Here is a 22,194-nt window from a genome sequence, read left to right as displayed (position 1 = left end):
CGTTCCTCATCTCTGCCAATCGGGGGGGAAAAAACTGAGAAGGTATTTAAGAGCATCCCCGAACAGACCAGGGTGTTCCATCCTCCCATCCATCCATCGTGGAGACGGAGAAGGGAGCTGGAAGAGAATAAAACCATGAAATGACTCACCCAAACCGGACCCCTCCGGTATTGTGTTGTTCTTTTTTTATATTTTATTTTTTTCCTCAACATATTCATAATTCAACACATGACGTACAGGAAACACTAACATAAACATTCTGAATGAAAGAGAAGAAATCATGTGACCCAGTCAGTCAGCGGAGACTCTCGCCTCAAAGACATGCGGCGGCGATGCCAGGATTAAAACACAGAATCGAACGCACCCGAAGGCTGGATGGGCCTCACCTGGAGCCTCCTGGAGGCAGCGCCCTCTGGTGGCCACGTCATGCAAGCACAGCGAGGATTCAGGTGACCCTAAGGTTTAAAAGCCCAGTTCACCCCCAACAAATCATAGTCAGGGCCTGTTTTTTTAAAAGTTTGCATTTTAGTCACCTGAAGTACCATTGTCATGAAAAAAAAGGGCCAAAATACTTTTTTTTTTTACAATTTTACATGAAATTGTTGATCCGTCGACAGCCCTGATGTCATCATGGGCTCATTAAATGTTTTTGGAGCTTCACCACTGAAGAAGATGGAGATTTTTTGAAAATATGAGGAGTAAACAATTGTAAAATAACTCCATTTAGCTTTGGTGAACAATCCGTGTCTCTAGAAGCCAGGAGAAACTGAATTGATTGAGAAAAGATTTGATCAATGCCTATTTATGGAAGTGAAATCCTTACAGGAGCTGCATGGAAACATTTCATGTCTATTTTCCATCCTTTTTTGTAGTTTAACTAAAATGACTGATCTGACTATTTTTAATAGACATGACAGGAGTAGTGAATAAGTCTTATTTCTTGAGTGAACTGTTCCTTTAAAGACTAAATGCAATGACGGCCGCTGGTGAACTTGCTCCTCTGTTGTTGTTAGTGTTGTTTTTTTTGCCTCAAAATGTTCCAAGTGCATCACAGCCTTGAGGTAAATATGACAGATCCATGCCCTTTAAGTGCTTTAGCACCCACGCTATAGGGCCATGTAGGTACAGTCGGCCATAGAAATAGGATGAGTAGATTTACAGCGTCGTCATGAGATATACACTATATTACACACCGGCTCACAAGGGAGGCTTCTCCTGTTTTGCTGCTTCTTTGCCATTTTTCTATTTTCCTGCAGGTTTGTCATCAATAACTGACAGTTTATTGAGAAGACTTGTAGAAAGTTGTAAAATAACGCCTCCTGGATGTTATTCTACTGCATCAGCGCTGCCTCATCGATTTTAAAATAAAATAAAAAAAGAGTGTAAAACTGCAGGTAGAACACAATTTAACCCAGATGCTGCCGGTTCAGTATCGCATAGTGCATTTTCCTTTTTTTTTTAACGTCAGCATTGGGACATTTGCCTCGTATCCAAGTACCCCCCCACCCACCCACCCCATTCATACCCCCCACCACCACCCATCAAAGTAACGTCATACAAACTGATAAAACTTCACGAGTCACTTAAACACAAAAATCACACAAAGTTCTGTCGTTATCTCCGTCCATAAAAGCCAAAAACAGGACATGTCAACATCCAGTCACATGTTGTTGGCTTGATCTCACTCACACACGCACACACACACACACACACACACACACACACACACACACACACACACACACACACACACACACACACTCGGCCACATGCTCCCAAATACAGTATGTACACATTAAATGTTCCCAGGGGATTAAAGCCTGGCAGCACTTCCTGCCAGGCCAGGTGTTCTATTGCATCATTTCCTGTTAAGTCGATAAAACGATAAAAGCGACGTCTGGAGGGTTGAAGGAGAGAAAAGGGGGGTGATCATTTGTTAGTGTATGTGCAGTGTGTATGTGTGTGTGTGTGTGGGGGTGGGTGGGGGGTGGGGGGTCCAATTAGTCGTGGATGACGATGGGGCCCCTCATCCTCAGGCTGGGGTGAGGGTGCGGAGGTGCGAGGACCAGCCCCTGCGGCGGGCCCTGGGAGACCCTGCGCAGGGTGATCTGCTCACAGGGCTGTCGGCAGGCGTGCCTCAGCTGGGAGCGGGACAGCAGCCGCCGGGCCCTCCTGGGGGGGGACGGGGAGACGAGACAGGACATAAGTGCAGAAGAAGACACAAGAAGGCCAAACAAGCAAAACCAGTCCTGAATCTTTAAATTTGCATCTAAAATTGGGGGATAGACAGGGATGAGAGAGAATTTCCTACATTTCCCAGACTGCTTTGCAAAATTCTCATGCATCTTCCTTGATTTGCACTTTATTCTGTGACTTTTGGGGTTTTCTGCTCATCTAACGCTAAAATCTGAGCTCCCTGTCATTAAATGACGTCATTGGCCACCTGGGGGGGGGGGGGCAGCATCACGTGATCAACAAAATCTAAAGTCTGGGTTCACATCCAGTCATCCTGCAGAGTTTTTTTTGCTTTTAAACTCTGGGGACATTTTTTTTATAAAATTTGGCAAAAGTTGAAATGCTTGTAAAATTTCTTGGGTGGGGGGCAGATTGTGACACAGACGCAGGATCTTCTTGACTTTGCGTCTGCGTTTGTAGCTGCTGCAGTGATCTTGGCAGGAGAAACGCTTCCAGTTTGTCATGTGTTCTATTATTCAGGAGCAGTTTAACAACGAGATGTTTCCTCGCTGCGGCGGGAATCACTCAGAGGAGGAGTGTGACTTTCACCAGACGTGAAATAGACTGTCAGACACACGTCTGTAATGCAGGAGGAGACATGGTATATCTGCCTGCAGAGCAGCTCCGGCTGGTGGTGGTGGGGGGGGTTTAATATCCACATGCAGTGGGTTTTGTGCTGCGACAAGAAGCCCCCTTTTAACAGCCCACAGCAGCCATCAGCACTAAAACCAAGACTAGGGGCCCTATTCTGGACCGTGGGGGCACTAATGGTGTTCACATGGAGACAAATGCAAAATGTAAAACCACAACGTTTAGGGGGATTGATCACGAGTTCCTCTCTCTGCTGTCAATGCAGGGCCTTCTCTCCATTCTCTTCCAGGATGTTTTTTTTTTTTTTTCCTGAGACCACAAAACACATCAGTCCCCTCCGGATCGACGCTGCTGATAGGATGGAGACAACACTTATCAGTACATCATGTTCCCGTTCATGCTACAGTCATGCCTCCACATCCCCGGCCCTGATTATTATTATTAATATTATTATTTAAAGCATAATGTTGGAAGCAGAAGATGAAACGGAATAGAACAGATTTGGCTCTGGTGGGGTTTTTATTTTATTTTATTTTTTTTATCTGGAGCTCTGCTGATTGTCTGATCAGCTGTTGGTGGAGAGGAGGTGAACAAACACGGGGAGCCCAGCTCAAACACATCAAGCTGTCTCATTTACATTTCATTTTCCCCACATGCAGCTTCACAAAAGTCCTCCCTCCACCTCCGAGTCCTTCTCCCGTTGCTCTGCCCGAACCAAATTTCCCACAATGCAGTAGTTCAGCCCATTTAACTTTGACAAAAAATTTTTTTAACTAAGTTAACGTCCTAACTTGTGTCTGATGTTATTTTTCTTTATTGATTGATAGTTTGATCCTTGATTGATGGAGTTCTGTGAGTTTAATAACCTGACAAATTAAAAGGATTTATGTTAGAACAGAGAAACAAACAAACATGTTTTTTCTGTCCAACTGTAATGTTTGGAACTAGAATAAGTAATTAATTTGGAATTATTTAACATTAATGAGTAGTTACATTTATTAATTACATTTAGTTACATTTATTAGTTACATTTAGTTACATTTATTAGTTACATTTAGTTACATTTATTAGTTACATTTAGTTACATTTATTAGTTACATGTGGCCCTTTCAGGACAGCCGTTATGCTGATGTGGCCCCTGGTGAAAATGAGTTTGATGCCCCTGCTCTAGCTGATGTCGCCCCCCCCCCCCATCCTACAGCATCTTCATTCATCTGCCCTCTGCTGATCTCCCTCTCCTCTCTGCTCTGTGATGCATAGGACTCTTCATCATGCAGTGAAAGGGGGGGGGGGAGAGAAAGGGAGAACGTTAAACTTCCCATCATTCCTCATTAGCAGCAGCAGATGCATGAATGTCTTTCATTCAAGGGGGGGGGGGGTGGTGACTGTCTCTGCAGAGGTTGATTGACAACTTAATAAAGCTGAACACCGTCCCTGGTAAACAAAACAACCACGGTGATCCTGGGGGGTGGGATCGTGCTCCAGAGGGGTGCAGCTATGGTTAACGCGGTAATGAAATCACCCCTGGGGGGCCCAGACGAGCCCCGGCTCCTGGCTCCCCGGCTCCTGACGGACCCATCTGCACCAGTTATCTGCTCTAATTTTAGCCCCCGACAGTGGAGGGGTGGCTGTGAGGAGGGGGGAGGCCGTGGCTCATGCAGACACAGGCCTAATGGGGGAACATCTTCCTCTCTCACATACGTGTAAACACGGATCGATCACGTGCACACGGCACCGGTGAATCATGCGTGTGCCGGCGAGGAGCTGATTTTGTAGGTGCAAAACAGGATGCATGTTTGTTCAACACTTAATTCTATTATCTGGGGGAGGAAATGGGAAGTGGAGACACAGACTGTGGACGATTCTCATTCTCCTCTGGGGGGGGGGTCATTCTTGTATGACAATTTAATGATTTCAAGGGAAAAAAAAGCAAAAACATGACCGTTCTGCATCAAGATGCTGAATATCAGAAGATTAGAAGCAATTTAATGTCTTTTCCCTGGCCCACCCCCCACCCTACAAAATTTTTCTGCTTCAATTCTTCCATAAATAGGAAGAAAAAAAATCTGAATTTCATTAAAAGCTACTTTAAAATTTCCAGAATGTAATGGATTCTCTCCATGTTTGGTGTGAGAGGATCGGATTCCCTTCAAATACACACTCACACACACAGTCAGCCAATCAGAGGTCAGAAAAGGGTCACCTTTGCTTACCTGGTCTCCCGGGTGACGAGGAAGAAGCTGTCATCAGGGGCGTCGATCCAGTTGGGACGTCTCTTGCGGATCATCACCCCGCCCCGGGTGTTTCCGCTGCCGCTGTTGCGTCCGTTATGCTGCAAAAATAAAATAAAATAAAATAAACATAATTTTAAAAAAAATTAAATTTCATATCAGACATGTTCGTGTTCCAACAAGCAGGTGAGGAGAAGAGCGACACCTACCAGGAGGGGCCCCCCTGTCGTACCTGGGTTCTCTGCAAAACAGGAAGCAGCACAGGAAGGAATCTGTTACTGGTCCCAGTTAGAAATGGTTCAAACATGCTTAATGACCCCCCCCCCGCCATGACCCGTCTAACAGTTTCATGGCTGATCATCTCCAGATGCACTAATTCCATTTTAAATCAAACACAAGGATTAAAAAGACATCAGATATCAGCAGATTGGTCCCCCAAGGTTCCTCCAATCATTCACATTTTTTTCCCTGCTTGAAGGCGAGATTATATTGCTGAAAAACAGACCATAATAACATTTGTGGAATTAACTCAGTTATGCTTTTTTTTAAATAAAAAACGCTCCCCTCCCCCCCTCCGGCGTGTGCACCTGAGCGTCTGTCTGGCTCGGCCCTGCTGTGGTGATGGTAGCTGCGCTTTCCCAGCATGCCGTGGGGGCCGTGCGGGAGCGAGGAGAGGAGGCGGCGAGGGGGAGGCGTTTGCAGGCCCGGGGTGCGGTGGGAGCGGGGGGCGTGGGCGGCCGGGCGGGACTCTGAAAGAGACACCAGAGCGTGACGGAGATCCGTTCTGAATCGTCTCCGCCGGCCTCCAGAAGAACCCAGGAACTCACCGAGGAACTGCACAACGCTGGTCAGGGTGCTCCTCTGGGCCGCTCTGGTTTTGGGGAGGCGGTTCCCTTGCCCTTCCGACACCCTTAACATGTCTAAACCAAACACACACACACACACACACACACACACACACACACACACACACACATTTTACAAACCAGTGTATCTCAGATTGCGTGTTCCCTCCATCTGCTGAGATCATGATGAATCAAGAACGCTAAACGCTGATTACATCCGGTGAAGCGGTGATGTTGCAGATAGAAAGATGAGACGAAAAGCAAAGGGGATGGAAATGAGATGATGGCCTTGACCTTGAGAAAAGGTGAAGGTCAAATTTCAACGTTTGTACTTTTTTTTGCACATATCTCAGGAACTGTATAAGGTACAAAGACGAAACAAAAGGCGTTATATTCAGGGAGGCAGGGGGATGGAAATAAGATCACAAACTTGACCGTCTAATTTTTATACCATTTTAGGTACACATCTCTGAAACCTGAGGAGATGTAATCACAAAACAACATTTTCAGGAGGCCAGAGGCATAAAAATGTGATGACCTTCACCTTTACTTGGTAGTACGATATAGAATTCATTGCTGCGACCATTATGAAAGTAGGTCAGGGTAAAATGTTGAATTCAGGGGTCGCAGGATGTTGCAGTCTCTGACTGACTTGAGTTATGCTGAAGCACGCAGGCAGAATCTAGACGTGTAAAATCAGTCCTCAATGTTGGTTAAAGATAATGTGAGCAAAGATGGGAGGTGAAGTTATCATCATGTTCAGGCGCTAATGGGATGGAATGTACCAAAAAAATGAAGAAGAAAAAATATAGAGGAGGTCCACATGCTCAGATGGACAGGAAATAATCATGACACATTAAAATGCGATGGTGTTATGACAACAGGCACTGGTAGGGGAGGGTGGCGGTTGCGTCCATGCTGGGGTGGGTGGGTGGGTTTGGGAAGGGGGGGGGGTCCTCTGTGCTTCGTCTGGGTGTGGTGGAGTGGATGGACAGATAACACAGGACACATGAAGCACAAGGACTCAGAAGAGATGCTTTCAGGTGTGACTTTATTGGAGGTCGACGCCCACATTCACACAGCGATGAAAGGAAAGACCCAAAAAAGAGGTAGAAGATGAGAAATATTGCAACAAGTTATTAGGAGATGGAGGGTGAGGAGGCCGTAGGGTAGGATGAAGGCTGGGGTGGTGGTGGTGGTGGTGGTGGCGGGCGGTTCTGAAAGGCAAACCCCATCCGTGGGATTTTAGAGGTGAACGTGATGGGTTGGGATGAATATTGCATGATCTGAACACGGGGGGGAGACGAGACGAGAGGACGTGGTCCAGGCTGATGACTCCTCATGGAGGGGGGGGGGGGCTCAGTATGGGAGGTGGTGGTGGTGGGGGGGTTCTAGCAGCAAAGAAGTCAAGAGCAGCTCATTATTCTGGGAGAATAAGATCCTCACTTCAGCCTCCCCCCTCCCTGAATCGTTCTACAGGTCATTATCAACCCAAATAAGGTTCTTCTCGTCTAATGCACTTCCAAAATCCCACATGAAGAACAAAAGGGGGGGGGGGGTCCGAGACTGTCAGCTAAAACAGGTGATGGGAGTTTGGCGGCGCCACGCCCGTGCAAAACAGAGCGTCTTAATAAAATACATTTCCTCTACATCTAATGTCAGCAAATATAAAGCTCAGGCAGGAGGACAGGCACCCCCCCACCCCCACCCCCCGGGTCCCATTACAGGCTGCTCCTTACTGTAATGACAGGAGTAGAAGGAGCCGTCACGCGTGTGCCGGCCAGCAGCTACCCATGAGTCTTTGAGGGTCGTTTGAGAGAACAACAATAACAGAGCAAATAAAAAAAATAAATAAAAAACACAAATGAAAAGATGATCGAACTCATAGTTATGAGGACAGGCAGTCTTTATTGGAAACAGGAGGTGGGAGAATACAAAAACAAAAATAATAATAATAACAGTAATAATAAAAACAGAAAGAAAGACAGACGGGGGACAGAGGCGGGGGCTGATGGCGGGGCGGTCGAGGTGAGGAGGAGTGATGAGTGTGTTCGTGTGTGTCTGTGTGTGTGGTGTTTGTCTGTGTGTGTGTGTGTCCATGTGGCAGAAGTTAGGAGGAATTGAAAGAGCTCTTACACTCTGCCTTAACGGCCCCAAAGTTAATGGGGACAAAGGGCCGGCGCGCCGCGCGGCGCAACCTGATGACATCACGACACATGAGCCGGGCGAGCTTGGTGATGCGGGTGGCCTGCAACAGGAAGGCCTGTTTGGTCTTCATGGAGGATTTAGGGCTGCCGCTGTTTCGCATCGGCACCATGTGGTTGGACTGGCGGGGGCCGTGACTCCTGGAGCGGGGCTCCTGAGGTGGGGGGGGGGGAGGAGAAAAGGAGACCGAATAAACAGCTGATTTAAATCATACGACAGAAGAGAAACTCTTAACGGTTTAAGCACTTAGCATCAACTTACAAACATTACAGTTAGACAGAAAAAACATGTTTGTTTGTTTCTCTGTTCTAACATAAATCCTTTTAATCTGTTGTTAAACCCACAGAACTCCATCAATCAAGGATCAAACTATCAATCAATAAAGAAAAATAACATCAAACACAAGTTAGGATGTTAACTTTGTTCAAAGTTAAAATGGGCTGAATTACTGCATTGTGGGAAATGTAGTTATGGTCAAAGCACAATTTTGACCTACAGTATTTACACTGACCTTTCATGCTCTCGTGGGCCACATTAAATGATGTGGAGGGGCCACATTTGGCCCCCGGGCCATGAGTTTGACACATGTGTTCTATGATTTGGTTTTTAAAGAGCTGTTTTGTATTTTTGAGGTGAGAGATTCCTGAACATCTTATTTTCAATGAAAACCTGATCAAACCTGATCAAATCTACCAGGACCAGGACTCTAAACGTGAATGTTTCCTGGCTGAACTTACGTTGCTTGCTGGACTGGGCGAAGTCCTCTCCTCTGGGCCTTCTGCTCGGCTCGGCATCTTCAAGCCGCCGTACTTCTTCCAGTACATCCAGCAGGAAACACACAGGCGACACTGCATGTTGGGAGGCCCCCATGAGTACCACTGGGCCGACTGCATGGCTGTTGATGCACAAAACACAATCACAAAGCTTAGACGACGTGTTCTAGCATGAAAACCTGATCAGATGCAGCAGAAACCATCGGCAGACAAAAACGTGACAATATGGAATGTATCCTCATTACGGAGTGACGAGAGCCTGATGCTTCTATTCGTCAGGAAGACTGGTGATAAATTGTGAAGCATCTTGATTAGAACCGGTAAAACGGAGGAGAAGCCGAGTCGTTCTCCCAGGAGCCATCAGGCAGCCTCTCGCTGCGGATTCAGACTAAAATAAGCGATAAAACAGACGTTATCTCTGCTTGTGCCGCTCCGTTTAACAAGCACAAATTCTTCAGGGATGATCAGCGCTCTTATTATGGAGCATTGCTGGCATTGTTGACAATCTGACATTATTTAAATAACTTTGGTTGTTAAAATAAAAGCTGTGGAACGCCGTAAATGACCAATATTTTGAAGTAAAATTCGCCAAACCACAATCCTAAACTTAGGTAATTTATGAACTTTCTAAATCGTGCGTCGTTACGCCTCATTTAACAGTAATAGTCACAGATCCTGACACTTTTCCACCAGTCTCTTTTTTGTCGTTTGTTAACTGCTTGCTCTATTAGCATATTAAGCTCAAACATTCGCCTTCAGGATCCAACTGAAAGGGAAACTTTGATAGTTTGGAGAATGGCTGCCAAGATAAATAAACAGCGGGTTAATGGAAGCGTCAAAAAGAAACCCAACGCCGCACGTCCCGCCTCCTCGCTTCCATCTGACCCCGTGGATCGGTTTAGTGTCTGCAACACACACACAAAAACTCACTATAGCAGCTCTCGCAGGCTCTCCCCCCGCCTGCTGTGTGATAGGCCCCGGGGCCCGCTCCGTTCACCGTTGCCATCTTGCCGTTAGTCATAGAGATCTGGTTGGGGTTGGGCTTGTTGCTGTCAGGGAACAAAAAAAAAAAAAAGGGGGGGGGTTGAACTTCTGAGAGACATTTAAGGGATTTAAGAGCGACTGCGGCTCTGCTGCACGCGGTTTTTTAAATTAAGACATTAATTTTACATTAAACAACGATCATCTCGCAGCCCCCCCAGTCGAAATACCAAAACCAATAAACGTGGAATGAAATGACTTACTATGTGGGGATATAAACCTGCTTCAGTTTGCTCTCCGCCTCTGCCGCCTTCAGTCTCTTCTGCTCAGAAGAAAAAAAAAGCAGAGCGGATTAATTAATAACAGGGGGGAAAATCATCCGACAGAACGCCTGACGCTGGAGGATTAGGAGCGAATGTGTCGATGCATTTCAAATATGTGTTTATTTGACACCTTCCAGTGACTAAACTACACTGATGGATTAGGTGAAAATAATTCAGCGTGAAAAGGGACGACTTCCATGTCAAATATTTGACTAATTCTCGACTCGTTTTGCCTGTTAGACGGGGTCCCGCATCCACGATTCATTTCAGTTCAGTGGTTCCTTAAATGGGGGGGGGGGAGACTCCATCGCTTCACACAGTCAGGCTTCAAGGTTTTTTGTCTACTAAGCTTGTAAAAACTTCCTGAAGACAGAAGTAGATGCAAAAAAATACCCCGGGACGTGTGGTAGATGCAAAAAAAATCGAGGGTGATTAACCGGCGGAGAAGAAATGATGAAGCCAAGAACTGAAGTTTGAGTCACACTAAAAAACTTCACATTTATCAGCTTCCGCTACATGATTTTGATTCGTTCTTTTTTGGAGACGATCCTCACGAGTCCCTCCAGCTTTATGCAAATGCGTCTCAATGAATCACTGGAACGGCGGCGCGGTGGCCAATAAATCAGAACAGAGGACGCAGAGCAGAACAACAGAACGGATGAACCGGTCTCACCTGTTGCACGTATCTGTCTGTGGTCTTCCACATGTAGTAGTACTCTATGATACTGGTCAAAGACTTCCATGGCAGCTTCACATGACGGATGAATGGATGGGGAGGGGGGTGGGGGGGACAGGGAGAGCAAATTACTGTTATTAATATCTCATGTTCTTTCCATCTGGGTGTGAAAGTCTTCATGCATATTCATGAGCGAGAGGCATCGTGACCAAAGGAGCTGAAAGCTACCAGCTTACTTTGGAAGCGAGCCTCGGACGACAACATTCAGCATCGCACACACACACACACACACACATTCACACATTCAGTACGTATTCATGAGCACCTGGTGCCGCTGTATATCGCCACATCCTGTCGCTTAACGTAAAAAAAAGAGGGAGACGCAGGAAAGGGAAAAGTTCAATGAGGATCTCATAGTCGGCCCCTGCAGGTTTTGAGAGGCGCTTGTGAAACTCGGATTACTTTGTCCTTCACAGAGCAGCGAGTGAAGACGACTTTAATTCAGGCAGAGGTAAAAAATGGATTTCTTTTGTTTCCACTGAGGAGAAAGAAGCATAAAACATCCATAGAAACGTATTAAACCCCTGCCGCAGGAGGATCCGTCGCTGTCCAGCTCTATGCTACGCCAGTTTTTAACGGATGTACATAAGTTGAATGAACAGAAAAATACTGCAGGAGTGATTTGACGAGGCCGACACCAGCGGCAGCTTTCCATCAGGAGTCGAACGACTCCCAGGAACATGCACTCCTCGTAAAAACGCCCAACTAAAAAAAAAAAGAAAGAAGATCATCTCAGGCACCTGAGGGGAAGCATTTTGATATTTCTATGGACCTACAAACGGTGATTTTTTCCCTCTTGAAACGACGGGTAGAAGCTTGAGTAAAGTGTTACGTTACTCTTCAAACAGGATATTCAATTTGTCAACGGAAAAACGGAAAAATGCGGCCTGTTTTTCCTGTTCTCCTCGCCTCCTCTTCTGACATTATTATTATTATTCTGGGACGTTTTTGACACGTTTGACGCTCGAGGAGCCTCCTCTGTCATCTTTCTTCCATCTGCTCCGACTTCACCTGAACGACACTCTGACGTCTGTTTTGAAAAAGATCGCCGTGGCGGCAGCGCCACTTACAAAGTCTTGTCGGATGTCGTTGAAGTCCTTCCCGTATTTCTCTAGCGCCTCCTCAAACATGGCGGCTTCGGAGGCGCTCCACTCTTCCATCTCGTCCCTGCAGAGGACGGGGCCGCCTGCTGGGACCAGTACGCTCAGCGCGCTGGAGAGGTCGTAATTGTGGCGGTGCAGCGTGTCCATCGCATGGAACTGGAACCAATCGACACAGACAGGCTGATTAATCTGTCATTTACGTAACGATGACCCTCCGAGCGCGCCTCCAACTCACCAGCGTGATATCTCGCGACGCGGCGGCTGCGCTCATGTGTAAGCTCGGCTGTCTGACCGAACTGCTGCAGTCCAACGCTCGAGCGAAGGTCCCGACCGCCCTGAAACAATCCCACACCGCCACGGCGAGCAGATCTCAGTCACGTGTCGTAGCGGCGGGTTCGCAACAACCCGCAGGAGGTCGGAGGTCAAAGGTCTTACCGTGCCACCACTAGGAATTGGTCTATCTGTTTGTTGGTGAGTGGACACTCTGGATCCCACAGTTTCTCCTCTAACTTTGACTGGTCCCTGTCGTCTGCTTCACCTGCAGGACACACAACAGTCACACACGTTGAATAACCATCGCCTCGCCTCCAGGAGGTCATATGGTGGGAAAAACAAACAGCCTGACCGTTTTATAAAGGTGAAAAGACTTTTATGTTTGACGTCTTCTGTTTGTTGATTTCCACAGATATTAAATGATCCATGTCAACATGACGCGTCGGCCCAGACTGGAATTCTGTCCCAGAAGCCATATATACTCATTTTTATTACGGTGCTAGAGTTTAACGTCTGCTTGTAATTTGTTACCATCTGTCTGCAGACTCCAAATCATTTTCCCGGACAGGAAAGAGAACGAGTCCAACACGGCAATCATTTTAAAGCACGACTGATTTCTAAACTCCTCAGTTTCAGAGGCTTTCAGTCAGAATGCTGCATTTTAGATTTCAGAACCATCCGAAACAGCTTCAGGCTGCGTGTGCGGCGCCGACTCACCCTCTTGGAGCATTTCAGGTACGTCTGCCTGAAAGCGAGGTCCCACCCGGATCTCTCCTTTGTCAGCCAGGAGGGTCTTCTGTGTTGGGTCGTACACCAGCGAGTAGAAGAAGGTATCCTGGAGGAAAGAAAACACCATCAGCTGCTGGAATCGGATGTTTTATGTGATCCACGTTTGGAAGCTTTAGATATCAGCAGGAATTCCTGGTATGGGATGAAGGATGAAAGTTGCAGAACATTCTGCTGGTCAACCAAACATCTTGTCTGAGTCCAAAATACAAGCGTCTAAGTGTTGGTCTTTTAAACCAGTGGTCAACAACCTTTTTTTGCACCATGAACCGGTTTAACGCCTTTAAGCAAATACAGCAAAATAAAACGATACGACCGGCATAAAAACGGTTTTATTCCAAAATATAATAAACGTGACTCCAGTTTGTATCAACTTTATTAGCAGCGTTCTCGTAACGTCACACAAAAGTTTGTTTCTTGTTGGTTCTGCTAGCTTGGGAGTTTTAGTTTAGCGCTAATGTATTCAGTGTTAGCGGCCGGAGCGGCCCCTTTAAGAAGGTAGTCATGTGACCGAGGCAAGCATCTCCACAAGCGTCAAGAGTGAGTCATAGACAGATGTGGAGGAGAGAATCCACTCATTTAAAACAAAACATTGATCAAGAATTAGATCAGAAACAGAAATAATGGAAGTTCTGGATTCTTTCTGTGTGACCCGGTACCGACTGACCCACAGACCGGTACCGGTCTGCAGCCATGGGATTGGGGACCACTGGTTTAAAGCAGTTTAAACATATCTATACACAATGATTACTTTCCGCACTAAAAGGCGCACCTAAAAGCCTTTTTCTCAAAAACCGACGGTGCGCCTTATAATCCAGCGCTCCTTATATATGAAAAGAGTTTGAAAATAGGCCATTTGTTGAAGGTGCAACTTATATTCCAGTGTGCCTTATAGTGCGAAAAGTATTGTACAGCTTTCCTAATGATAATTAACTTTACAGCTTGTCAGGAAGTGCTGAATGGACAGAAGTGTGGCAATCATACTGGCGTTAAAATTGCACATTTTTTCTATTTATAGACTCAAATGTGAGGAAATGAGGAAACATCTGGGCGATTAATCGACAACAACGGTGATCTTTCGCCGCAGACGTTTCTATTTCTCGTGATGAAGCGCGTTATGATCGGCTGTAAAACATGACGAGTGGCTTCCTGTGACTCACCTCTTTGTCAAGGTATGAAAGAACGGCTTCAGTCTCATTCAATAACGCCACGCTGCACTTCCCCCTGACACGGAGAGACAAACGCCATTTAAAACAAGACACAGGAAGTGTGCAACGCTCAGCGTGTCGGTCTTTTCACGGCTGGAAGGGCGTGCGTTCAGGGGCACTGCCTGCACCGGTACCTGATGTGTGTCGCAGGTAAACTCTCGTACTGCCTGGACAGGAAGAGCTCTCTGTGGCGAAGCTGGTGTTTCTGTTTTTCTGTTAGCTCTGTCTCTGTCGGGCTCTCCTTCTCCTCTTCCAGCTCCTCTGCAAAAACCAACACAGGATACGATCGTTACAAGTAAACCGCCGGAGAACAAAAGCCGGCGTGTCGCAGCTTCGTTCATTTAGATTCCCCCACATAAAGATGTTTTACCACATCAGGCCGCTACTGACTCCGTGAGGCTCTGTAACCGTAAGCTATCACCGCCATCTCAAAGACATGCGGGTTTTACGCTCAAGGCATTACGAATAATGTCGTTTTAAGAACATCCATAAATACTAGATTAGCTTGCTACAGCAGCGTCAGCACATCATGCTAAACATCACATGAAGGTTTAAATCATGCAGGAAAGAGAGAATAAAGGGTGTACTCTTGGCACAGACCAGCGATTCCAGGAGTTTTAATCATGAGTAAAAGTTCTACTTCTAGGGCTGTCGCTTCAACTCGATTTGCTCCTGAAGATGAAGAGAGCAACTCCAGCTCTCTGGCACGGAGAGAGGAACTCGCTCCATCACCTGCTGCCTGTTCCTCTCCTTAAATCTTTCCTGTAGCACACTTTTTTAGCAGCAAAAAGAAAGTTTGAAAACAGGAAGTAAAACTCAGAGACTTTAATGATGCATCCGATGAACTCTGGTGGTTGCAGGAGAAGAGAATCTCCATCACTGCAGATGTTTTTATCAGACAGCACTCCAGTAACCAAAATAATTCCAAACTCGTTCCGATGAAAACCCCACAGATGCAACAAATGGGAAAAATGAGGATCGCTTTTCCGAAGTCATTCATGACGTTGCAAAACCGATAAAATGAATGGTGAATCCCATTCTTGCAAGGTAGGAATGATAAAAGAGGAAGCAGACGAGAATCTATGGTGTGATCAAACCTGAAACCCCATGTTGTGTTGTTGGGGGGGCGGGTGGCAGATACTCTAAAATGCTAATAAACAAAACTAAGCCTGTCTGCACGGCTTGATAACAACCGAGGGCAGGTTGGAGCCAGTGTGTCTTTGGGATTTGGACCTGAACCCTTTCGGGTTTATCCCTCGGCTGCCATGATTCATCAGTACGACAGACAACAGTGTCGCTTTCGTACTTGAAGAGAACACAACAATATTCATACTGCTCTTATTACAGGTGCCTCAGCTCCGACAACTCATCTGGAAACATGAGGTTTAAGTTCTGTGACATGACGGCAATCCGTCGTTCCCCCCCTGAACTGATTGGAGACGTCAATAGTTGAACTTCTTCTGTCTCATCACATCTCATTGTTGTTTCTTTATCTTCTGCCGACCGGCTGGCGCCGCTCTGAACGGATGCATATGAGCTTAAAGGTGCTTTATGTTCACACAGTAAAGGCAAATAGACAAAACTGGTTTCCCACAAAAGCTCTGACCACATAGAGAACAAAGCCGCACAAATTCATTCATGTATTTCCTGCAAAATCTCTAAACCGCCGCCAACTTCTTAATCACCATCATCAGAGTGGTAAATTCACTTTGGAGTAGGTTCAAGTTATTGTAATTGAGAGAATAATGTGATTTAAACATGTGAACAGCTCTTGAGCTATTTATGAGGCCGAAGAGAGCGAAGGTAAAGACTATAATATAGAAAGCACTTGCTGCACAGCTTGAGGTCAGCCTGCCTGACAAGAAACATGACGGCTGAAAATACACCGTAGACTCAACTGACAACCGTACAATTATATACCGGTGCTATTACGCCCTTTATTATCCTTTATTATACGTTTTATAGAAATCATGATCTAAACCAATCTTCAAACCTCCCAAAAAAAAAGCCCATAAATTTATTCAAGGGTTCCTGATTTAATCGAAACATCCTGTATAGTCAGAGCCTGTTTCCGGTACTTGGTACCGGCGCTGTTGTGGTATGAAGTAGTTATTCTCTAACAATGCCGGTTGTCTCACAACAAAGACGTTAAACCTCTGAGGATCTCGCACCACTTCCGCGCATCAATTAACTGCTACATCTTCTGTTTTCGTCGGTTGCTGTTAACAAGCCCTGAAGGCAAATATAAAATAAAGCCGTGTAAAGAAAAGAGGTTTCCAACTGCTTGCTTTCGCTCATCAGTATGAAAGCGAATAGCGTGGAGTGGACTCAGTTTGTGAATCAAAAGTCCAGCAAATGTTCTGTGTTTATTCACCCTGAAAGTGACTGAACTTTCTCGCTCACGATAGAGCGAAACAAAAGAGTCACGAGTGTGAAATGTGTGACATGAATTAATACTCACTTGCGTGCTTGTCTGCGAGCTGGATGAGGCTGTGGGAGATGTCTCTCCTTCTGTAGAAACAAACCACCTTGGCCTCAACATTCCCGCTGGCCGTCTGAAAGAGGACAGGGATCGGAGTGAATGAGAGAGAGAACGGGGTGGTGGGGACACACCTCCCTGCACAACCCTCTAATTTCCCAGGAGACCCGGCTGCTTTGTGAGCTCGTCAACCTACGCTGCTATGACAGGCTGACCAGGGCAGCAACAGCGCTTTTGAACAAATGATTGATTGATTGTCTCGCTGTATAATTAGGCCGACAGTCTTAAAGACTTAGCTACTATTAAATGCGAGAAAATGGATGTGAAGGGATGAAGTTTGGGGAAAACTGCTTCCAACATCGAGGCCTTTGCAGTCGGGTTGTTAAAAAAAACAGATTTTCAACGTCAGCGTTCATCTGAAGGACAAAAACAAAATACCAGGACCACTTTAAAAGACGTTCTGGAACACCATGTAACCCATCCGTGAGTTATCACCCCTGAAAACAAGTCATCTGGATGGATAAACTATTCTCTGTCAGGCAGCATCTATTGCAGGACTGCTGTGTTACATTACATCATTCTGCCTGGGGTGCTGACATTTCCTATACTGCATTAATTACTTGTTTTTTTGTAAGGGTCCATGATATATTTTTAGCTGACTAATTATTTGTGAACAAAGGGAACATTTCAGGCAGTGTTTATCAGGCGATAATGAAATTATAGCCGATAATTTGAAGCCTCTGTGGATGTTATTTAACAGTTTTAGAGAAAGATGATTAAAATGCTCAATATTTGGACCACATTTGAGTCCTGTTCCAATCTGATTCATCAGGTTGCTACTGACCGGATCCGACATCTTCCAAAACACACCATCTAATACAGACATTCATCACAGCATCTCAGAGCAAACTCAACTCGGGGAGGGAGCAAGAACTTTTGTGCTTGTGAATTTTTTAATAAAAACATATAACATAGTTCTGCCAGTTTTTTTCACCGATACACTCCTGGGAAATTAATAAACAGCAGCAACTTGACAACAATCAATAAATATAATCAGCAGAGAGACATGAGTCTACGTTTCATTTCAGGGATGATTGATCTTTCAGGGATTCTGCAGGGTTCTACAAAACCGATGGTAAAACTAATGGGAAATTTGGGAGATCCGTTTCCGAAATGTTCGCTGTGGGATGTTTCTGAAATGAAAAAAAAAAAAAGGAATTCATCTTTAAGGCCTGAATTTAAAACCCACACAGCCCACACATTTGAGCTATCGTCTAATTCATCTTCAGAAAAACGAAGGCTGGCGCATACTTTGATTCAGTGCCTTAATGATAACCTTTAAGAGATGAATAAAAACTATTTTGCAGATTTCTACATCATCAGACTGGGACTAACGTTAGCAGGAACAAGCCAGACCGGCGGTCCAGCACACGCTGCAGCATTAAACAAACTACATGGACTCGACGTTGAAGGAAACACGCCTGAGCTCGGTCTGTTTAACCTCAGGAACCATGAGCCCATTCAGCGCTGTAAACAGACATCTCTCTGCTGGAGCCAACGGCTCCGCAAAGAGGCTCCTCTGCACAGCAGGAGACGCATTCAGGGTCTGACATGTCTTCATTTACAGCCTTCCAACATGCTTTACCTTTATATTTTCGAAGGCGTGTCCTGATCTGCTTCTAGTTTTGCTTGAACAGGCTTCTCTGGTAAATTAACCATGGGCCAAGATAATTTGTTTATATCCATTATCATGTTATAACTGTTAATATTATTTTACTATAATGCATGATAATTACAGGACAATTACAATACTACGTCTCATCTATCAGTATGACGCATGTCCCATTCATGGGTATTACAGATGTTGAGTGCTGATGTTTGCAGCTCGTAGGTGCATCTGTTTGGTGCAATGAGCTTCAGCACCACAGGGGCAACTCCAGGGCTCCACGGGGCATCACACCAGAATGCTGACTTTGCTTTAGAAAGCCAGGTCACGCTGTTTGGAAACAGGCAGTCTCCCTTAATACAAATATTAATCAGTAATGCCAGTTTTAAACCGCCCTTTATAATTCACACCACATCCCTTTTGCCCTGACTGTCATTCTAGAAAACACCCCAGGAATATTTAGTCGATACATAAAAGGAGGCAAAGAATTCATATAAACTGGGAGATAATGCGGTCCTTTACATGTCGTTCGATTTAAATCCTAGCATCCTGAAAAAGCTTATTGTCCCAGACTTTACTTATAACTACAGTTACCAGAGGGCAGCTCATAACAGAAAGGATTAAACCTCAACTGCAGCCCAACCACCACCACCAAATTGCACAAACACACCCATGCCTGGGTACCTGTCTTTCCTCCGGGCCTAAAAACATTTTTAGGGCAACTGCCATTCGTCCAAACCCACCAAAAATGCTGCAGCGTTCATTACAAAGATTTACCGAGTCTGCATTCACACCGCAGCAGGCTGTCCTTTGACACCAACAGCAGTTTGGTGACCACTGAACACCTGTCCCACCCCAAACGACAAACACTGTTTGTCACAAAATATCTGCACGCAAACACACACACACACACACAATTACAAAGTGGGGGTTGGGGCATAAGCTGAGAGGAATCCATGCTATTCACCCTCAGGCCTAAAAAAGGAAAACACACATAAAATGACACGCAAAAGCTTCATTACCTTGTTGAGTTCTTCTATCCGGCGGATCAGGTAAGGGTTACTGGAGGAGTTTTCAAAGAACACATAATCTGCAAGAGAAAAAACATCCAACACAAAAGCTCAGTCACAAGTTAGCACCTTTTCCAAACCTGAATGTCAGAGGCGCTAATTTAACTCCATCACGCTGACTATTGAGGGTCCAACTTTGAAACAGACGACACGGGTTCGCCCAACCGGTTTACAGCCATGAACTGTTTATGGCGAACACCATAAAAACGCAATCTGGTTCAACAACACCAACCGAAAATGACTGACAACCAGTTTGATTACCTTTCAAAACCTAAAATATCTGGCATTTGTTTGTTTTTATTGCACCTAATAGGGTGACATTAGGGTGTGCAGACAAGTAGAAAAACAGGAAATAAGTCTGTCTCATTTATTTAATACACCACCGTCTGAGTAATGGTCACTGATAGAATGAGGCCAGCATGTATATGTGGAAAACTATTAATATCAGAAGGATGAGATCAAATCAATTATGTGAGGTTTTCATAAGGGATGTGGTATTTTGTTAATTTACTGTTGTCCACTGAAATATGTTGTTGCATTCCTCACATACTGCCATCTTTAAATTCTTAGTGTTGCAGAAAAAAAAATGTTATGACAGATTTACTCCAACCACAATGGACTCTACTGTATTAGTAAATTAAGTTAAGTCTGTTTGGGTCAAATAAAGGCTGTTTAAGGCTGCTTGTTGCAGCTGAGGTGACCATATGGACAGAATGCTAACAAAAAGGATGCCAGCTTGACCAGATGTTGGTCATATAACCTGAATTAAGATGCAGATGGTTTTGTAATGTTTGATCCAACCTGACGCAAAAAAAATAAATAAATCGATTTTTAATTTAAATGGTGAATTCCATTGAGGGGGGGGGTTGCTAACAAGCTAGCAAGCAAAAAAAAGAAGAAGAAAAAAGACAAATAATTTTTCTTGCTAGCTCTGGTTGTGGTCAGAGTAAACAAACAGCTTGTTTACTTTGCTTATGGTCCAAATCTGACGTTATATAAAAAAAAATAATTAAAGATAGGTAGAATAAATAATGTGATAAACGAGTGCCGCAGCAGCGATAATGGTGATGAAGGCAGCCATCGGTGCTAACGTTAGCTAAATAAGGACTCCTGCTAATGGCTGCATGCCAGGGGAGGCAAATACAAAGGCAGCCTCAGACAGCCCGTGGTAATATTTTAACAACCTTCCAAACACATGTCTGCTTCAGAGGAACAACGGCGTTTCAGTCTCCCGTGTCCCTACTCCAACACCCCGAAAGCCCACTCCCGACAAAAGGCGCTAACAACTGGAAAATGTTTACATTGGGAGCTAGCTGGGTTAGCATGCTGGCGGCTAGCTGCTGTGGCCGCGATAGACGCGAGGCCTGACCCATTTTGAACGCCAAATATTTAGGCATTCTCACCTTCCTCCTCCGATTTAACGCTTCTCCCTTCAGGTGACACAGCTGGGTGTCCCCGTTACACCACAACCGATCACGTTAACGACACACAACGTGTTAGAAACGCAAAAACCGAAAAGGGGTTCTGCTACATGAAAAGATCCACATTGACATACATACCTCCGACCCGGTACATGTTGGCCGCCATTTCTGCCCTCCCGGAGTGTGTTAACCATAAACTACGTGGAATGAAATAAATTAATTAAAACAATAAAACTCCCCAAAAAAAAAAAAAGTAAAAAAAAAAAAGGGGGATAAGGTGCGAGAAATTATGATCGTCGAAACAGCGGATCCGATCCTGAACGGGAGGGTTTTTTTTTTTTTTTGTTTTTTTTTAGGGCTTTATACCCCCCCCTCCTCCTGCAAGGATTCACTGTTCCCTTTACAATACAGTGAACTCACGGCAGCCAAAAGCAGTCGGATCAACCCGAAAATCCACCGACTGGTGACGTAGGAGGGGAGGGGGCGGGGTGGAGAAGGGGGAGGAGGGGAGGGGTGGACGCACGCGCACAACACTCACTCGCGCGCGCTCACACCGTGACATGTTTAGAATGTTTTGAATATTTATATACAATTATATGTATATAAATGTTAATAATTATTTATCAATCGTCAAATTATCAATTTTAAATATATATGTAATGTAAAAGCAAACTATTGATTATGATGAATTTATATTTCTATTTAAAATAAGTAAACTTGTTTAAAACTGTTAAATTGTTTTAAATGTGCGTCTCTACAGTTCTCAATAGCGGTTTAAAAACTTTTAACATTAAAAACTTGTGAGTGTATTGCAAATACACTGCAGAAGTTACATCATGGAAACATTTTTTAAAAAATACATAAAAAGGTACGAATTAATTATATTAAAATAAATGTATGAAATTGCATTTAATAGATTTTTAAAAATGCATCACTGTAAAAATATTAGCCTATTCTTTATTCACTTTCATTGATAAACTTTATTTGATCAAGAACAAATACATAATAAAGAAATAACATCTTACAGGTTTTTTTTTTAGAAGTAGCATTTAAAACAGTCATTAGTCTGTCTTCATCAGAATTGATTACAGGATCGATCACACATCAGGCCCATCCTCCAGACGTCTTCCCGTGAGATAGCGACTCACTCCTGGGTCTGAGCTGAGTGGAGCCGCTCCTGGATCTATGGAGGATGTTCCTGTCACACATGGGTAGAGGCGCCTCCAACATACCGCTGGTGCAGTCCTGGTCATGATGCCCCAGCCGGT

The 22,194-nt window shown here is 44.9% G+C and overlaps 1 protein-coding gene across 1 annotated transcript; it reads right to left on the bottom strand.

Annotated features, from left to right (window-relative positions):
• Positions 1 to 2,000: 2,000 nt before the first annotated feature.
• mta3 (metastasis associated 1 family, member 3) lies at positions 2,001 to 21,595 on the bottom strand. The gene is made up of 19 exons (XM_068305633.1): positions 21,065 to 21,595; positions 19,458 to 19,525; positions 16,752 to 16,845; positions 14,425 to 14,551; positions 14,243 to 14,306; positions 13,014 to 13,131; positions 12,459 to 12,561; positions 12,259 to 12,358; positions 11,991 to 12,179; positions 10,858 to 10,932; positions 10,125 to 10,183; positions 9,811 to 9,929; positions 8,845 to 9,002; positions 8,039 to 8,261; positions 5,885 to 5,977; positions 5,645 to 5,806; positions 5,267 to 5,298; positions 5,040 to 5,158; positions 2,001 to 2,172 (listed from the first exon to the last, which is right to left on the bottom strand). The coding sequence occupies exons 1-19, from the start codon at positions 21,090 to 21,092 to the stop codon at positions 2,001 to 2,003; spliced, it is 2,103 nt and encodes a 700-aa protein (XP_068161734.1). The 5' UTR covers positions 21,093 to 21,595.
• Between the last annotated feature and the right edge of the window lie 599 nt (positions 21,596 to 22,194).

This window comes from Antennarius striatus, chromosome 21 (genome assembly GCF_040054535.1).
Source record: "Antennarius striatus isolate MH-2024 chromosome 21, ASM4005453v1, whole genome shotgun sequence".
NCBI lineage: Eukaryota > Metazoa > Chordata > Actinopteri > Lophiiformes > Antennariidae > Antennarius > Antennarius striatus.
This window is presented reverse-complemented; position numbering and strand designations above follow the sequence as displayed.